The sequence below is a fragment of the Dermacentor albipictus genome, chromosome 9, assembly GCF_038994185.2.
Source record: "Dermacentor albipictus isolate Rhodes 1998 colony chromosome 9, USDA_Dalb.pri_finalv2, whole genome shotgun sequence".
Classification (NCBI taxonomy): domain Eukaryota; kingdom Metazoa; phylum Arthropoda; class Arachnida; order Ixodida; family Ixodidae; genus Dermacentor; species Dermacentor albipictus.
The window spans coordinates 63,010,425-63,027,892 of record NC_091829.1 but is presented as its reverse complement, the minus strand read 5'-3'; the positions used below and the strand labels follow the sequence as shown (position 1 = coordinate 63,027,892).

Here is a 17,468-nt window from a genome sequence, read left to right as displayed (position 1 = left end):
GTGATGGCTGAAACAGGCACTGAATCAGCAGTTTTGGGCGTTCCGCCTACGCAGCCTGCCTTAACATACTTCATGGTTGCAAGAGCGCGACCATACACGGACCGAGTAAGGAGTGAACACCACACGACACTCTGTACACCCCATGCCGCAACCACGAAACTATACACGCTAGCCCGATAGTTCATCCTGTTAACACGCTGCAATGTGCGGCACACTTGCCAGTTTGTAACCTGCTTACTCTGTGCCCACTGTGGATTATATAAAGATTGAGAAGAAAAGATGCTCATCGGAGCGAAGGCTCATAAAATGAAACAGGGTTATGTCCGAGTTTACCGAGGCAATGCAGCATGAGTACGGTGGTAGTAAGCAGAGTGCTCGAAGTTAATTTGAAGTCGACCACTATGGCGTGCCTTATAATCAGACCTATGGTTTTGGTGCGTAAAAACCCAGAATTTGGTTTTTATATAGTCACATGTTTTGAAAGAGGACTGGCGACGTCTAATGAGGACAAGTAGCTCCTGAAAAACAGCGGCGGTGGGACCAGGCTTTCGAGCGCGCAGGGGTGGCGCCCGCACTTGTTTCTTCTTGTCATTCGTGTCACTCCTTTTTCTCTGTGCCCACTATTGCAGGTCGCAATATTTTAAATATTTTTACCTCCAGTAAAACGTGCCAAAGGCCACAAGGAGAAATGTATTAGGTAGCACTATGTTAAGCAGTTGCCAAACCACAGGTATTTGGCGTTCCGAACTTCAGCCTGTCTTTTAGAGGGAGTTCGGACTTTGCTCGATACGTAACTGTGACACATGATACGTTAGGCAGTGTGCGCATGCGCGTCGTAAACCGATAAGACGGCAAGTTGAAGTGCTTGTGTAACCAAGTGGCAGCATCTTGTCCGGCCCAAACGACCCCACTTTGATCCCCAATTAGCGCTTTCTTTCTTTCTATCCGGTGAGAGAGCAAGAAATAAATGGTAAAAGTTACGTCAATGTGTTTGGCTGCATTTCGCCAGAGCAGGCGGAAGTTAAACGCCTCCGATCACATCAGGACCCTCTGTCCACACTCTCGAAATTTCTCTGCTTTTAATACCGTCGTCTTCCCTAGGCGAGTCGACTAGGGAATGTGAAAACTGTCCAGCAGCAAATCATCATGGTCGAGTCCATGGCGATACCAAGCCAATGCTCGCCATAACCCGCAGTAAATTCTCCACCCAGGAAACTGGTACGGGATCTGTGGAAAGAAATGAACCGGCGGCACCTATTCGTTCGTCCTCGCCCTACACCCCCCCCCCCTCCTCAACACCCCGCCATGACTTTGTTCTTCTCTCTGGAGGGTGAGGGTCTTTCGTGGAATTATGCAAAAGCCGGTTTACACGCTGTCTTGACGGCTGGATAAGTGCCGGGGGAAGTGGGGTACTTTTGATCTCCTAAATAACTGAGCCTATCAATTCGTTGTCGTGGTTCCCTACCTTTCAGCCTTTTTTCACGTTTGTAGGTAATTATGGGCTGAGAGCTTTTAGTGGTTGTACGCGCCACGGTGACGTCCGGATAGGAGGTGCGGTGGTTTCACACGTGGAAAAGGTACAATTAGCACTCCTGGTGATGTTGAGGCGTAACATCATTTATCTTTTTCCGGAGACTGTACTGCGCCGCTAACAGCACAGTGTTGTCGTTCAGCGCAACAAGGGCCGGCCCTATTTGGAACTTATTCGAACGTTATCTTCGTTTGCATCAGTTCAGTTTCACTGCAACCTGTCTGTCTAATCGAATTACATGCGTGAGGCGAACTTCGTAGTACTTTTTGGAAGAAGCGTGGGCACTAGTCATTACGCTGGAACCTTCGACGACTTGTAAAGAAGGGTGTCCCCGCTAGTTTTATTCCGAGTTTAAAAACATGCCGATGCACTCTAAGACGACGCGACCTAATGCAGCGCTGACTCTTCTATGGAGTAAGTCGCATCATCTTTGTTATTACCAACTGCGGAAGCAGCTAAGTCAGGCTAAAAAATTCCGATATGAAAGTTGTAGATCGCTTTGCAAAACGTGCGGTTGCACTTTCCAACTTCCTATCTATTAGGCTTTAATGTCTTTCTCCATGCAGCAGATATCCGCGAAATAAAAAGACATACCTTGTGGCAAAACGCTCCGCGTACGAAGGAACATAGCATTTAGCCGGATCATGATCAGGATCATCGCAATCATGAAACGCAACGAAGGAAGCACTTCGTTGACGTGAGTCGCACAGCCAACGCCTGCGTAACTTCCCTATCGCCATTTAAGCGTCAACATGCCCTGCAAGATGCTATGTTCGATGGTAAGGGAGAGTTTAGGAGCGCTGCAATCACGATGGCGTGCGGGAATGTCACGTGGCATTTCTTTTTGTGTTTTGCTGGCATATGCAGTAAGTGTAAAAATACTAATTCCTAATAGAAAGTTAGATACTCTTCAATTGTGCGTTTTGCGAAGTGTTCTCCAAGTTTATAATTGGAAGTTCTAGCCTAACTTCGTTGCCTGATAATTTTATCAAATAATCTTGTCGAATTATGCAATTAACAATTATGCAATTCAACAGTCAGCAACATGCATTTGGTTGCGACGCTTTCGAGTGTATCGGCATGTTTTTGAACTCTGGCTCAAGTTAGCTGGACCACACTACATAAAAGCCTATGCACTTGCCCTGCAGATCCAGTTTCGACAATCGCCGACTTTGCTGACTGCTGCCATTGTGCTTGAGAGCTGTATGTTTTGATGGGTGAATGTCGCCCAATAAAGAGCTAAATTTGTAGCTCCCAGTTCCTATACTTAGTCGGTCTTCAGGGTCACTATAACGTTACAATATTTTATAACAAGCATAGAAGCAATTGAATGTTTATTTTCACCATTACCCATCACCGCATCGTGTATTCTCAGTTCGTTAGGCGGCGGCAGCAATTTTCTGCGTTATCTTTTTCACGCGGTGAAGCTTTCGTAGCTCGTCAAGGCTGGCGTCTGAGAAAAAAAAGGAAGCTTGCCGTAAAGCGGCTAAACAGGCTGTGGCAGTTCGGTTGTAATGCATTGACAAGTTACGCCACGCTGTTTCCAAGATCGTTAGATGGGTGTGCATGTGTCTGCCATGATCAATCTCTAAATGGCTAACGTCAATGTTGTTTACACGAGTTTGAGACGATAGGCGGAACAGGTTACGAAGGGTCTCGACAGTTTCTGGCGAGACGTCAACGACCTTTGTTACACTCTGAAAAGCTTGCTGCATGCCATGACGCCTCAAGATGAACCTCCGGCCGATATAAATGATAGTGTATACCTTTGCGCCCGCATCTACGGCATATGGCTAACCTTTAAAGAGCCTGGGTAAGCGACTCTTCCCGTACTCGCAACTTCTGTAAGTTAACTGTTTTGCCTCGAACATGAATCACAGTAGGCGTTTAAGAAAGAGCGTTCGCTTTGTTGCGTGCAAATACAGGAGCCGCAGAGGTTCTGACGGTATTAGAAGGAAACTGGTGTTGCGCCATTTAGTTGGATGCAAGGGAATGCAGGATTTGGTGACTGTGGATAAGCATCGTTCTCGCAGAGCCAGGAGACCTCGAATGCTGGCCTGACAAGCATCATTTCGTCTTTAATGAGGGTTCGTTTGTTTACTGAACCAGCACGTAAAGAGCACTACCGTACGCACAGACCAGTATCTTCATAATTACACAAAGAGGATGTTATTGAATTAGGGTGACTATTACTGGGATGTGCAATTATATGAAATGCATAGAGGGCTAGCGGGCTGGTGAAGTTGGAGAACAGCACAAGATTTGCGCTAGCATTGCAATAGTTTGTCAGCGTATGCTTATGTACTGTAGATGGGTAAAGTTTATTGAAAGGCCAAATGACGGGAAATGAAAACATTTTACAAATACTTCATTTGAGGAAATCTTCATCTATGAAGCCATGACCATGTTTTAGGCCATGCCACGTTCGAGACGATGCCTCGGACACCCACAGAGCGCCATTTCTAAGGCGGCACAACACTTGTTAGCGAACTCGCATAGACGGCAGCGCCAGATTTCCCATCTAGGTATCATTGTCGGAAACTCAACGATAGCGACTCTCGAGGCCTGCTCGCATCGTCGCCAACACCATTTTGTCCTAAGTATGATGACACATATGTGGCCCTGGCAGACCCTTGGAAGTCACGCGAACTTCTTTGAGGGGGGGAGGGGGGGTATGACCACAAGACGGCGAGCAGAGAACACCTCGGTACGCACTGGCCTCCCCCTCACCAAGCGTTGTAGGTGACCTGATCTGTGCTTCGGAAATCAAGTGTAAAAGGGAGCGGCGTGATGGAACCTTCGCTTTGGGAGAAGCACCCGTAGTTTCCTTTACCGGTTTTCCTCGTAAAGCCATTGTTGTGACTACTAGGGTTGGTAGTGATTAGGTTATGCAGTATGAGTGTGTTAAGGCACATGACACGATAAGTGTTTGGTTAATAAGCGAGTTATTATTGGACATTCTACTGCCTATATTACCACGAGTATTACTTTATTTAATGATCTAATATCTTGCTATACCTGTAATAGCTTCTCTCTTCGTTGTAGTAAAATATATTTTTTTATTTTGATCTTGTAGCTGGTGGTATATTATCTCATACCAATATATGTTTACCCGACGTTTGCATGTCTACATTGGCGTGTCTACATATATCTGTGTACCTCATGAGTTGCGTGCCCTTGCCGAAACGTTGGCTTCAGCTGCAATCTAAGTTCGACCACTGTCACCCGCATCAGTATTAAGGTTCATGTTCATGCCTTGTGTTCTAGAATTCTCGAGAACACCAGAGTTCACCCAGGGAGCACACATTACCAACAGGCTGAAGGCACATCCACTGTCTACGGTAGGTCTGAGGTTTTTGGCCGCTGCTATACCACGTCTCGCCTTGAAGGTGATTGACGAATGTAACGTCTGCTAGGGCACATGACCCATTCAAACTGCTTTACCGCTAGCTCGGAGCTAGATTGTTCTGCGCCGGTCAATCTGAGCTAAGATTCTACATGTTTTTTAAGCCAAAAAATTGGACTATAATCGCATGGACTTGCGTTCACATGTTACAATATCTCACGGGTTATTCGCTGCGTTAATAAAGCTACTCGCACGTGTACTAACATCTTCTAATCGCTAGAATTGTCCGGAGATTATCCTCCAGCAATTCGTGATGTATATTTACCAGACGTATGAAAGCAATATCGGAATTTGTAATGTAAAGGGTTACCAAAGATAAGCAGAATGCGACATGCACCAGAAGACACCTCCTGGCCATGTGAGATGTATTTGTCCCAATTGCGAAGCAGGTACTCTTCGTTTACTGTACAAGATGTCATGCCCATGAAGAGAGAAATCAGTGGTAAGGCTCTTAAAGCTTTGCATTACTAGTATTTCTTCTTCTTGGGGCTGTTTATTGAAACGGATAACTGCATAATGAATTAAACTGGGCTGCGCTTCTAGTTCTTACCGTAGACTGCCCAAAAATGCGATCCTGCAAAACAATCGTAATCATTGAATTGAACGAAGAACAGGAGACGTGGACGAAGACGAGGTACGACAGGATACGTACTGTGGACGTCAAATGAAACGCGAACGGATGAATGCCAAAGTGAAAGTAAAGTACATGCTATGCAGTCATCACAATTGACAGGCACGCACATCCAGTTTGACCGCACTGAGCGATGATGCTCCCCCTATACTGCGATGCATCGTTTCCTCTTCCGGTTATCTTTTATTTGGAAGCCAGAAAAGACGACGCCGCTGTAATCATGGCGGCTCAGACTTTAGCACGCGAACCGCTGTCAGCGTTTCATCTGAGGCCGATATTGCGCTATCACCCCACTGGGTGCTCATACATGGTTTATACTTCAGTTTTATAGCTGTTGCTTTCTCTCATTTTATTTTTCATTTCTAGCTATCAGATATGAGAACCAGAAGATAAACGACAATGTATTAGTATAGGAAGTGTCCTCCCGCACTGCTATCAAACAGTATGTCTGCCCCTTTCAATCGTGCTGACTGAACTGCCACACTAGGCACTTAGTTAAGATTACACCACACGCCCTGTCGTTCACGTTTCATTTAACGCCGGGAGAACTTGTCATTCCAGGCATGTTTATTTTGTTCGTCTGTTTGGCGCCGTGGTAACATTGAGCTGTGGATTTCCAACGAAACTAAAACTTCTCCATAAGTGTGATATCGCACATCTTATATCAATGCATCATGGTAGGTAGGAGCTTGTCCGGGGATGGTTCAATAAAAGGACAATTGGTACGTCACCGATTACCGACTCGCAAATCTTCCATCGAGCAAGTAGCTGAGTTCGACATTTGATTACGATGTAAAAGAAGTCAGACCGTGATCGCAGGCGTGCTTCTATCGTTCTAGAGGCACCCAGATCTGTTAAACGTACGGTGTGTGCATTACGTGCAACTTTGTACGCTTTGCAAGACCTGTGCCACCTTGTACCGACTTAATGATCGGGCAAGGTTGAACAGATTTGAAGGCTTAAGTTTTCTGATACAATTGGTATTATCATTTTAACATTAACGGTATGAAAATACATAAAAAAGAGCACTTGATACCATTGTATAGGGCTAATGCGCAGCGCAGATTACGTCGCCCTCTCCGTCTCTCTCGATGATACCTGTTCAGCACCTTTGCTCAACCCAATCACTGGAAGGTATAAATTCGTGTCAGACGGCTGCGGTGGTCTTGAAGTTGTCGTCATACGATAATCTTCGACGTGGTAATCACGCTGCTATCGTCACTTACTGAACTGCTCGATTTGATCGAACACGCTGCTCCGTTTCGTAAAGCTTCGCGGAACCCCAACAAATGCTCTATAGCCAGGTACCTACAAAACGCCTCGCATCACGTTGATTCCCACGGTGCGTTGTGTTGTCACGATGCTTTTTGTTTGTACAAAACAAAAAACGTTTTACAAATCTGTACACGACCCTGGATTCCTACTTGACATGACTATACGCATCCGAAACTGAGACAACAGCACGAATGCACAAACGCAACCTTTTCGGGTTTCTCGGAATGAGAGCTTTGCAGTAGATGAAACTACATTTCTTTTATCGTGCCCGATATGTACGAATTTTACAAGGCCAGGCGGCTGACAATTTTGTCGTTCAAGAAGTTCTCATCGCCATTCGCGGTTTACTCAATTGTCTTAAGCTGGATTTCACCCTAGCAATTTCGAAGGTAAAACATGCAGTTTAATTTAGCACTGCCTTAGCCACAGCAAATGATCTTCCGAAAAGCTTTCGCATTTATTGAGCAAAATTGTGAGAATGAGCAGCCAATACAAGCGCCAGGGTAGCTTCAAGGATCTAAAAAAACTTGTTGCTTCTTGTTCTTTTCTTTTCTCAATCAGCCCCTCTAGTTTCAGGGTATCCAGACCATACAGAAACCGGAGCCGGCTTCACACTACCGGTCTGCAACAGCAGCGGTGGCGGTGATTACCCAGTGGCCAGTACGAGCCACACTGGCACAGAGGAAGCATTGGGCACTTCGGGAAATGACGCTAGGTGAGCGATTTTTGTAAGAATTATTTTATTCCTCAATTATTCTAAGAATTCGCCTGCACTGACGCACTTGTGCACGGGATTGAACTCCCGATGAACTAATTGCCAAAGATCAGCTGCTATTCAGACAGTTTGGTGTCGGCACAAACAAGAGGCTTTAACTCAAGATCCACAGCCTAAGTACGTTGAAAGGGAGGAATGAATGTGCTTGACAACACAGCGTAGGCGTATGGAAGCTTGTGGCATTATAAAATTTAATATCATAACTCAAAGAATTACATTTACTATTTGTCATATACTTCAGAAAACATTGAGACACTCAAACAAAATTACTTCTTTATAACTCAGCAATGAAAAATGTGCAACAATTCTATCGACTGCACCATATAACGCATCTAAAGTGCACAACAAATTTTATCATTTACACAGCACTCTGAAATTTGCTACGTTATGAGTAGATCATCGCTACACATTGTTACAATTTCAAGCAAACTGCAAATAGATATGAACAAAGTTGGGATTCTCCAAGAGATGCAGCTAATGGAATTGCAACATATTTTCGAGTAGGTAACTTTGTGAATTCTATGCTGCCACTGTTTCTAAAGTTAGCATTTTCATACTTTTCCCACTTGCAGACCTATAGACAAATTATGATGGATACATTTCCTCGAATTTAATGGGTTCAAGCAAAGAAAATTTTACTGTTTGATAGTTCTAATTTCTTTATTAAATAATCCGGTCTCGATTCCGGCCAAGCGGGAATGATTAGAAACGACGTACAAGCTAATACCATGACTCGAACCAAACCATAGCATTGCATGAGTCTTGTGAACAACCGCAACAAGAATAACCACAAGTATACAAGTAAATAACATATTACCGCAACAATAGCAACCAATTTAATGAGACCAACAGGCTAGGGAGAAGACATACAATCGGTGCGCACTTCTGGTCCACAGCCCATTAGTTTTTTTCTTCGATAAACGGAAGAAAATATGTCGTACGTATCAGCAATGCCTTAACTCAACGCTTACAGCGTTCGTTAACTTATCGAGAAAAATGTTGTTGGCCACGGAAATAAAAGTGAGAGAAACACAGGTTATTTATATTGCATCAACAAAGATTACAATGAACGTTGTAATGCATATTTACAGAATCAGACGGAAAGAAGCAAAAAAGAGAAGCTTCTTCGGCAGCATAATTCATCAATTGTGCTTGAAAATACTGATGTATTTGGCGTACTTCTGTTGGATGAGATTGGGGGATATAGTATTTGTGCATCCGCAGCTTGATGCCACTGGCAGGAACGGGGTTTAGTTCGAATTCGAGTCGAATTTTAAATGCCTTCTTACAAACCATGCAGGAAAATTTGAACCCGGAAGTTTTTCTTCGTATTCTATACGTAGGGCTTGAATTAAGATATATGATGTCCGGCAGAAAGTCAGTCCACCTATACTTGTTATAAATCACGCGAATAGTTCGCCTTTGTATCATTTCCAATTATTAAGGCGAAAGCGTTAAGCGGCTCGTTGCAATGGCTCATACCCGCAAGTGCAGTGAGAAAGTGAGTCAGTGAGTGAAACAACTTTGTTTGGTTCGCTATAGACGTAAGCAAACTCAACGTCACCTGTCTAGGCCCACTCAGGGACCAGCACATGAAACCTGATGGCCCTCTCGCGAGCCCTCTGGACTCCCAAGGTTTGAGAGGTCTGTTCCTGGGCCCTAATTAGCTTGAGTGAGTGAAGTAACTTTATTTTGGTCCAGAGAAGACGCAGGGGAGACCCCGCGCCACCCGGCTAGTCCCACGTAGGGACCGCCAAGCCGAGCTTGACGGCCCGATCGCGGGCACTCTGGACGGCCAGGGTTTGGTCGCTGAGTTCGGGGCTGCCCAAGAGCGCAGCCCTCCTATCCTCGCTGAAGGAGGAGCCAATGGCTTCACACTCCCACAACACATGGTCCAATGTTGCCCTTAGTCCACAGGCAGGGCAGTCCGCACTTGGATATCTTTCGGGGTATATGGCATGAAAAACCGCGAGGTTAGGGTACGCACGGGCTTGTAAAAGTCGAAGGGTAACCGCCCGCGCCCTACATAAGGCGGGGTGCGGGAGGGGGAAGACCCGTCTTGAGAGATAGTAGTGCGTGGTGATCTCATTAAACGTAAGCAAGGGTTCCCCGCGGGGCTGAGGGACTGCTGAGGCGGCGCGATCAGTGAGTCCTCGCGCAGTCTCGTGTGCGCCCTCGTTAGGGTTAGAGGGAGAACCCTCAATCGACCCCAAGTGAGCGGGGAACCAAAATAGAGAATGCGGAGAGATACTTTTGGCGCTTTGGAGAATGCGGAGGGCCTGGGGGGAGACCATACCGGTTTGGTAGGCCTTAATGGCTGCCTTGGAATCACTATATATTGCCTCTCTGCGACCATCGAGCACAGCCAGCGCGATTGCAACCTGTTCGGCTACCACGGGCCTTGAAGTGCATACCGTAGCGCAGCAAGTGAGCCTTGAATTGGAGTCTACGATGGAGACGGCGAATGCCTCTTGTTGGACATATGCCGCGGCATTCACGAAGCTTGCCTCAATGTGGGTATTCCGGACATGCTCGAGTAGAGCTCTACCCCTGGCCCGACGTCTGCCGACGTTGTTTGCGGGGTGCATATTGCGGGGCAGGGGCGCGATGTGCAGTTGAAACCGGATGTCGCTGGGAATCCGCATGGCGTCAGGGCACTGGTCGACAGGATTGAGGCCCATCTCATCGAGTATCTTGCGGCCCGTCGGGGTGCCGGATAGCCTGAGCAGCTGTGAGTGCTCTTGGGCCTCGATAATCTCTTCGAGCGTGTTGTGGACTCCGAGCTTCAACAGGTTTTCGGTTTGGGTGCTTGCAGGCAAGCCGAGGGCAAGCTTAAAAACCTTTCTGATGAGTGAATTGAGCTTGTTTTTCTCAGCCACATGCCAATTATGCATGGCCGCCGAGCATGAAAGGTGGCAGAGAACAAAAGCATGTATAATGCGGATGAGATTTTCTTCCTTGATTCCCCGGTGCCTGTTGGCGATCCTCCGAATGAGGCCGAGAGCACTCTCCGTCTTGGCGGTGATCTTTCTGAGTGCGGTTCCATTGGAACCGTTGGACTCGATATACATCCCCAATATTCGGAGTGAGTCCACTCTAGGCACCGGAGACCCGTCACCAGTGAAAAGTCATATTTCGCTTTCGGACGCCGGTTTCCAATCACGATGGCCGCCACCTCTGGGTCTTTTCTTGTAGAGAAGTAGCTCAGATTTTGATGGAGAACATCTGAGCCCAGTGGGGCGGAGGAAGCGCTCGGTGGCATCGATGGCGCTCTGCATGGCGGCTTCAACTTGACCGTCGCTCCCGCCGACGCACCAGATGGTGATGTCATCTGCGTAGATAGTATGGTTGATTCCTTGAATCTTCGCGAGCTCCTTAGAAAGCCCGATCATTGCGATGTTAAATAATGTTGGCGAGATGACTGAGCCCTGAGGCGTGCCGCGTGAATCGAGGGTGATCTCTTGCGAAAGGTATCCTTCGATCTTGAGCTTGGCAGTTCTCTGGCTGAGGAAGGATCGGACGAAGTCGTAGACCCTCTTCCCGAGCCCGAGGCCGGCAATAGACTGGAGAATGAACTCGTGTGAAATATTATCGAATGCCTTCTGCAGGTCAAGTCCAAGGATGGCTCTGGTATCTCCCGTGCTCCGGTCGATGATCTGATGCTTTATCAGCTTCATGGCGTCCTGTGTCGAGAGGCCGGCTCTGAAACCAATCATATTGTGGGTGTACATGTGATTGGCCTCGATGTGCACCTTGAGCCGGTTGAGCAGGGCATGCTCTGCAACCTTACCAGCGCAGGACGTCAGGGAAAGTGGTCTTAGATTCTCTATTCCTGGTGCTTTACCGGGTTTGGGGATGAGTACCGTGCAGGCCGCCTTCCACTGTGTGGGGAGCTGTCCACTGCGCCAGACTTCATTAATTTTTTCAGTGAGGAAGTCGATCGACTCATCATCGAGATTCCTCAGCATCCTGTTAGTGACGCCATCTGGACCAGGGGCAGATTTGACGTTGAGTGAGAAGAGGACATCTCGGATCTCGGCCGCGGTAAAGTCCTGGTCCAACTCCGGCACCGCACACCCTGCGTAGTCCGGGAACTGGGTAGGGGCAGAGCTATCCGCGACCGGCAGGTACTTGTCTATGAGCCTGTCGACAATCGACACGTCCGGGGTAGAGTCCGTAGTGAGGTGGATGGCTCGCGCGAGGGATCGTCTCTGGCTGGATCTGGTGCTGCCCTCATCGAGAAGGTGTTTGAGCAGACCCCAGCTCTTGCCTGATCTGAGCTGACCCTCGACGGATTCGCACAGCTCATCCCATTGTTGCTTACACAGGTTCTTGCAGTGATGTTCGATCTCCCTGTTAACTTCTGAAACCTTCTTGCGGAGCCGCCTGTTATGCTTCTGCCCCTTCCATCTCCTGAGGAGGGCTTGCTTGGCTTCCAGCAGGTGCGCCAATCTGCTATCCATCTTGTCAACGTCGAGCTCAGTGACGACCTCCTTGGTTGCCGCCGCGGCGTCATCCCTTATCCCTTTGCACCAACCTTCAAAATCTATCTCCGCCATCGGTGCGCGCTCGGCTCTGATCTTGCGGAAAACGTCCCAGTCAATCAGCTTGAATTTCCTCGTCTTATAGCGGGCTATCGGGAGGGAGACTTCGATGACGTAGTGGTCACTTCCGAGGTCTAGAGCCGTGTTGACCCACTTGACCTACGTTCTTGACAAAAGAGAGGTCTGGGGTAGTGTCCCGGCATGCGGAGTTGCCTCTCCTAGTGGGGAAGTCCTTATCGGTGATAAGGGTCAAGTCCAGTTCCATCGCAGTCTGCCACAGTTCGCGTCCCTTGGGCGTGTCATGGGTGTACCCCCACACCCTATATGGAGCGTTGAAATCCCCGACGATGACAAGGGGGTGCCCACCGGCCAGGCTGACGGCCCTCTTGAGGAGAGAGTTCGCCCTCGCCCTGCGGTAGCTGGGGCTGCAGTATACGTTGAGGATATAAAGGCTGTTTCTTCTGAGGCCCTTTCTGGGTGGGTTCATGAGGATTTCAGTCATGACGTACTCGATGCCATCACACACTGGGCCGAGGTCGCGAGAGAGGCAATTGTACTTTTTGCTGACAAGGGTAGCAACTCCCCTACCTCCTGAATGTGAGGATACTACCAGATAACCTGCGAGTTTGATAGGAGTACTAGTTGCAACTTCCTGAATAGCGATGATTTGGGGCTTAACCGTGAGAGTTCTTAAATATTGCTGCAGAAGCGGCTTCTTGTTGGGAAACCCTCCGCAGTTCCATTGCCAAATACTAAAGTTCTCGTCCGCACTATCCATGGCTAGGCTGAGAGGAGGCTTGAACGGCCCTGAGAATCGCGCCCTCCGTCGGTGGTGCTAGTACATGACGTCGTGCTGCGACTTGCGAAGGAGCGGGGCTGGGTTCTCTCCTGGCATCGACCTCCTCTAATTTGCTTATCCGTTCACTGAGTGCACCTAATCCCATTTTTGGGTGCGATATAGCTTCCTGGACCTTTGCTAAGCTAGCCTGCATGCTGGCGAAAGCATTCGTGAGTTCTGAGAGCAATTTTATAGTCTCGTCTTCCTCTCTGTTCTCTACCACTCGACGCTTGGGCGCGCGCGCCGCGTGGGATGTCTCGGATGTATCCATGGCGACCGGGGCCAAAGGGGGTTGCGGCGAGGAGGGTGAAAGCGCGAGTTTCCTAATCTCCGCCATCTCCGCAGCTAGCCTGCACATTTCTTGTCTAACCTGCGCGTTTTCTTCCCTCAACTCCTCGTTAACTCGTCGCAACTCCTCGAGCTCGTGTGCGTGGTGCGAATCGCGAGGCGGGTCGTCACCTCTTGGACCCTCACGTCCCCCTCGAACCTTGTCGGCCCAGGAGAGCGTGAGCTTGCTTCTAAGGGCGGTGGGCGTGCGGGAGCGGGACCTGGTCCGCCTCAACGTGTCGCGCCCCGGCCTGGAGCTGGAGCGAGGCCGAGAACCGGAGCGTCCCCGAGAACAGGCCCGTCCTCTGGACCCACGGCGGGAGCCGGAACGTGCGCTGGAGGCGGAGTTGCCTTTGGATACGGAACGGACTCTCGAGCGGCCCCTGGAACGGGAGCGTCCTCTGCGCTGAGCACCCGGAGTGGACGAAGCCTGGACGAGTTCCGCAGTGTCCGAGCGCTGATGAGGGGACGGTGACACGGCACCGGCCATCTTGGCGCGCTCACTGCGACGACGACGCACGATGTATGGGATCTTGAATCTTTGAGCACAGTCCTTATTAGCCGTGAGATGCTGGCCACCACAGAGCTTACACTTGGGGGTGCACTGATGCTGCTCATCGGGACTAGGGGCACCACAGCCACGGCAAATAGCGTCAGCTGGATTGGGACACACGTCGGCGCGATGACCGAGGCGGCCGCACGTATAGCACACGTCGAGTTGCTTGCGGTAGAGTGAGCACTGCATGAGTAACGGTCCGTACCTGACAAAGTTCGGTACACGATGCCCGTCGAACGCGACGATGACCATGCCGGTTTGAGCTATTCTCTTCGCAGCTAAGGCGAGTGGATTATTGGTGTTGACAATCTTGGCATCGATGATGTCAGGGCCGTCTTGAAGAGGGATGTTGCGGATCACTCCCTTGCACGTGGAGTGCGGGGCCGTCTCGTAAGCACTGAGCTCATATACCTTGCCCGGGATGAGCATCTGCTTCATCCGGACGTAGCGGTTCGCATTCTCGCGCTTGGGAGTACTAGCAACCATAATATTTTGCTGTAGATTCGGGCAAAGAGTATCTTGGCATAGATCTTCCTGACTGATGCCAGCGGCGGCGAGTATTGCGTCAGCCACCGTAACAACGCCAATCTTGGAGATATTGAGTCCACCTCGCGGCCTGATCACTATCTTGATATCATCTCGAGGAAGTGAGGGCATTCGTCCCGCTCGTATCACTCTGAATTTTAGCGCAGCACCGCCCGATTTGCCACGTCGCGCTCCCGGCTGGGGCGATAGCGCATTAGTGTCAGCCGTGCGTGTTTTGGCGCCAGCTCTTCTGGCCCCCGCAGACTGCCAGCCTTGATCTTGGGTAACCTCTTGCGGGGAGATATCCTCCCCCGCCACTTGATACTCCATCTTGAGCATGAAGCGTACCCCGCCTTCAAAGGGCCAGTACGCGGCGGGCAGATGGTTCACGAAGCGAAAAGCTCGGTCTCAAAGCTCGGGCACGGGCAGGAGGCTCGTGGCCGAGGCGCGAGGCGCGTGGCCTCGGGGTGCAAAGCTTGGCAATCGTCCGTAGGCTTAGCCTGGCGGCCACCGCCTTGCTGCTGTCAAAGCGTGTAAATATGTGAAAAAGAAACTCACAGCGCTGCGGATGGTCTCTCTGAATGCCACTTCTCGAGCTGCGCCGAATAATGCAGAGGTTCGGGCGCTTCCGGGTTGCAGTCCGCAGGAAGTAGGCGTTGAATCGGGAGCTCATGTGGAACAAGTCCGCTGAGTTGGCCCCGTTGCGGAGAATCCCTAATTAGCTTCATCATTTCCTTTTGGGTAAAAGGGGGACAGGCAGAGGCGCAGCCCCCCAGGACATGTTCGAAGTCCGCATAATAACCACCCAGAGGGCCGTTAGAGAGAGAACTTTGATGAAAAGGATGGCTCAGTCAAAGGTAGGGATGCTAAAACAAAGAAATACGTACAAAAAGCAAAATAATACCAAAGGAAAACAATAAAGCAAAGAAAATATATCATCAGCAATTGTTCATACCCGTGTAAGCAAGCAAATATGCAACCTCCTATATGAACAGAACAATCAAACCCCGGCCCTCAGTCCCCAGCAGCTGCGAAGCAACTGACCACGTTGGCGGTCAGACCTGCGGCGCAGCAGAAGGTGCTAAGAATCACTGGCTCCGGACAGGCTGCCATTGGAATATGAACCTGGCAACGTTTAACGCTAGAACGTTATCTAGTGAGGGGAGTCTAGCAGTGCTATTGGAGGAATTAGAGGGCAGTAAATGGGATATAATAGGGCTCAGTGAAGTTAGGAGGCCAAAAGAAGCATATACAGTGCTAAAAAGCGGGCACGTCCTGTGCTACCGGGGCTTAGCGGAGAGAAGAGAACTAGGAGTCGGATTCCTCATTAATAAGAATATAGCTGGTAACATACAGGAATTCTATAGCATTAACGAGAGGGTGGCAGGTCTTGTTGTGAAACATAATAAGAGGTACAAAATGAAGAATGTACAGGTCTACGCCCCTATATCCAGTCATGATGACCAGGAAGTCGAAAGCTTCTATGAAGACGTGGAATCGGCGATGGGCAGAGTGAAAACTTAATACACTATATTAATGGGCGACTTTAATGCCAAGGTAGGCAAGAAGCAGGCTGGAGACAAGGCAGGGGGGGAATATGGCATAGGCACTAGGAATAGCAGGGGAGAGTTATTGGTAGAGTTTGCGGAACAGAATATGAGGATAATGAATACCTTCTTCCGCAAGCGGGATAGCCGAAAGTGGACGTGGAGGAGCCCGAACGGTGAGTCTAGAAATGAAATAGACTTCATACTCTGCGCTAACCCTGGCATCATACAAGATGTGGACGTGCTCGGCAAGGTGCGCTGCAGTGACCACAGGATGGTAAGAACTCGAATTAGTCTAGACCTGAGGAGGGAACGGAAGAAACTGGTACATAAGAAGCCGATTAATGAGTTAGCGGTAAGAGGGAAAATAGAGGAATTCCAGATCAAGCTACAGAACAGGTATTCGGCTTTAACTGAGTTAGAGGACCTTAGTGTTGAAACAATGAACGACAATCTTGTGGGCATCATTAAGGAGTGTGCAATGGAAGTCGGTGGTAACTCCGTTAGGCAGGATACCAGCAAACTATCGCAGGAGACGAAAGATCTGATCAAGAAACGCCAATGTATGAAACCATCTAACCCTACAGCTAGAATAGAACTGGCAGAACTTTCGAAGTTAATCAACAAGCGTAAGACAGCTGACATAAGGAAGTATAATATGGATAGAATTGAACATGCTCTCAGGAACGGAGGAAGCCTAAAAACAGTGAAGAAGAAACTAGGAATTGGCAAGAATCAGATGTATGCGTTAAGAGACAAAGCCGGCAATATCATTACTAATATGGATGAGGTGGTTCAAGTGGCTGAGGAGTTCTATAGAGATTTATACAGTACCAGTGGCACGCACGACGATAATGGAAGAGAAAATAGTCTAGACGAATTCGAAATCCCACAGGTAACGCCAGAAGAAGTTAAGAATGCCTTGGGAGATATGCAAAGGGGGAAGGCAGCTGGGGAGGATCAGGTAACACCAGATTTGTTGAAGGATGGGGGACAGATTGACCTCGAGAAACTGGCCACCCTGTATACGCAATGCCTCATGACCTCGAGCGTACCGGAATCTTGGAAGAACGCTAACATAATCCTAATCCATAAGAAAGGGGACGCCAAAGACTTGAAAAATTACAGGCCGATCAGCTTACTGTCCGTCGCCTACAAACTATTTACTAAGGTAATCGCAAATAGAATCAGGAGCACCTTAGACTTCTGTCAAGCAAAGGACCAGGCAGGATTCCGTAAAGGCTACTCAACAATAGATCATATTCACACTATCAATCAGGTGATAGAGAAATGTGGGGAATATAACCAACCCTTATATATAGCTTTCATTGATTATGAGAAAGCGTTCGATTCTGTCGAAACCTCAGCAGTCATGGAGGCATTACGGAATCAGGGTGTAGACGAGCCGTATGTAAAAATACTGAAAGATATCTATAGCGGCTCCACAGCCACCGTAGTCCTCCATAAAGCAAGCAACAAAATCCCAATAAAGAAAGGCGTCAGGCAGGGAGAT

At 48.7% G+C, this 17,468-nt stretch overlaps 1 protein-coding gene across 1 annotated transcript in view; it reads left to right on the top strand.

The window, feature by feature from the left end:
* Window positions 1-13,737, top strand: part of LOC139050134 (uncharacterized) — a 30,274-nt gene extending 16,537 nt beyond the window's left edge. The window contains exons 6-9 of the mRNA XM_070526348.1: window positions 4,799-4,872; window positions 7,405-7,558; window positions 12,385-12,559; window positions 13,501-13,737. Coding sequence (XP_070382449.1) covers window positions 4,799-4,872; window positions 7,405-7,558; window positions 12,385-12,559; window positions 13,501-13,737 — 640 coding nt within the window. The remainder of the gene's footprint in view (window positions 1-4,798; window positions 4,873-7,404; window positions 7,559-12,384; window positions 12,560-13,500) is intronic.
* The last annotated feature ends 3,731 nt before the right edge of the window (window positions 13,738-17,468 follow it).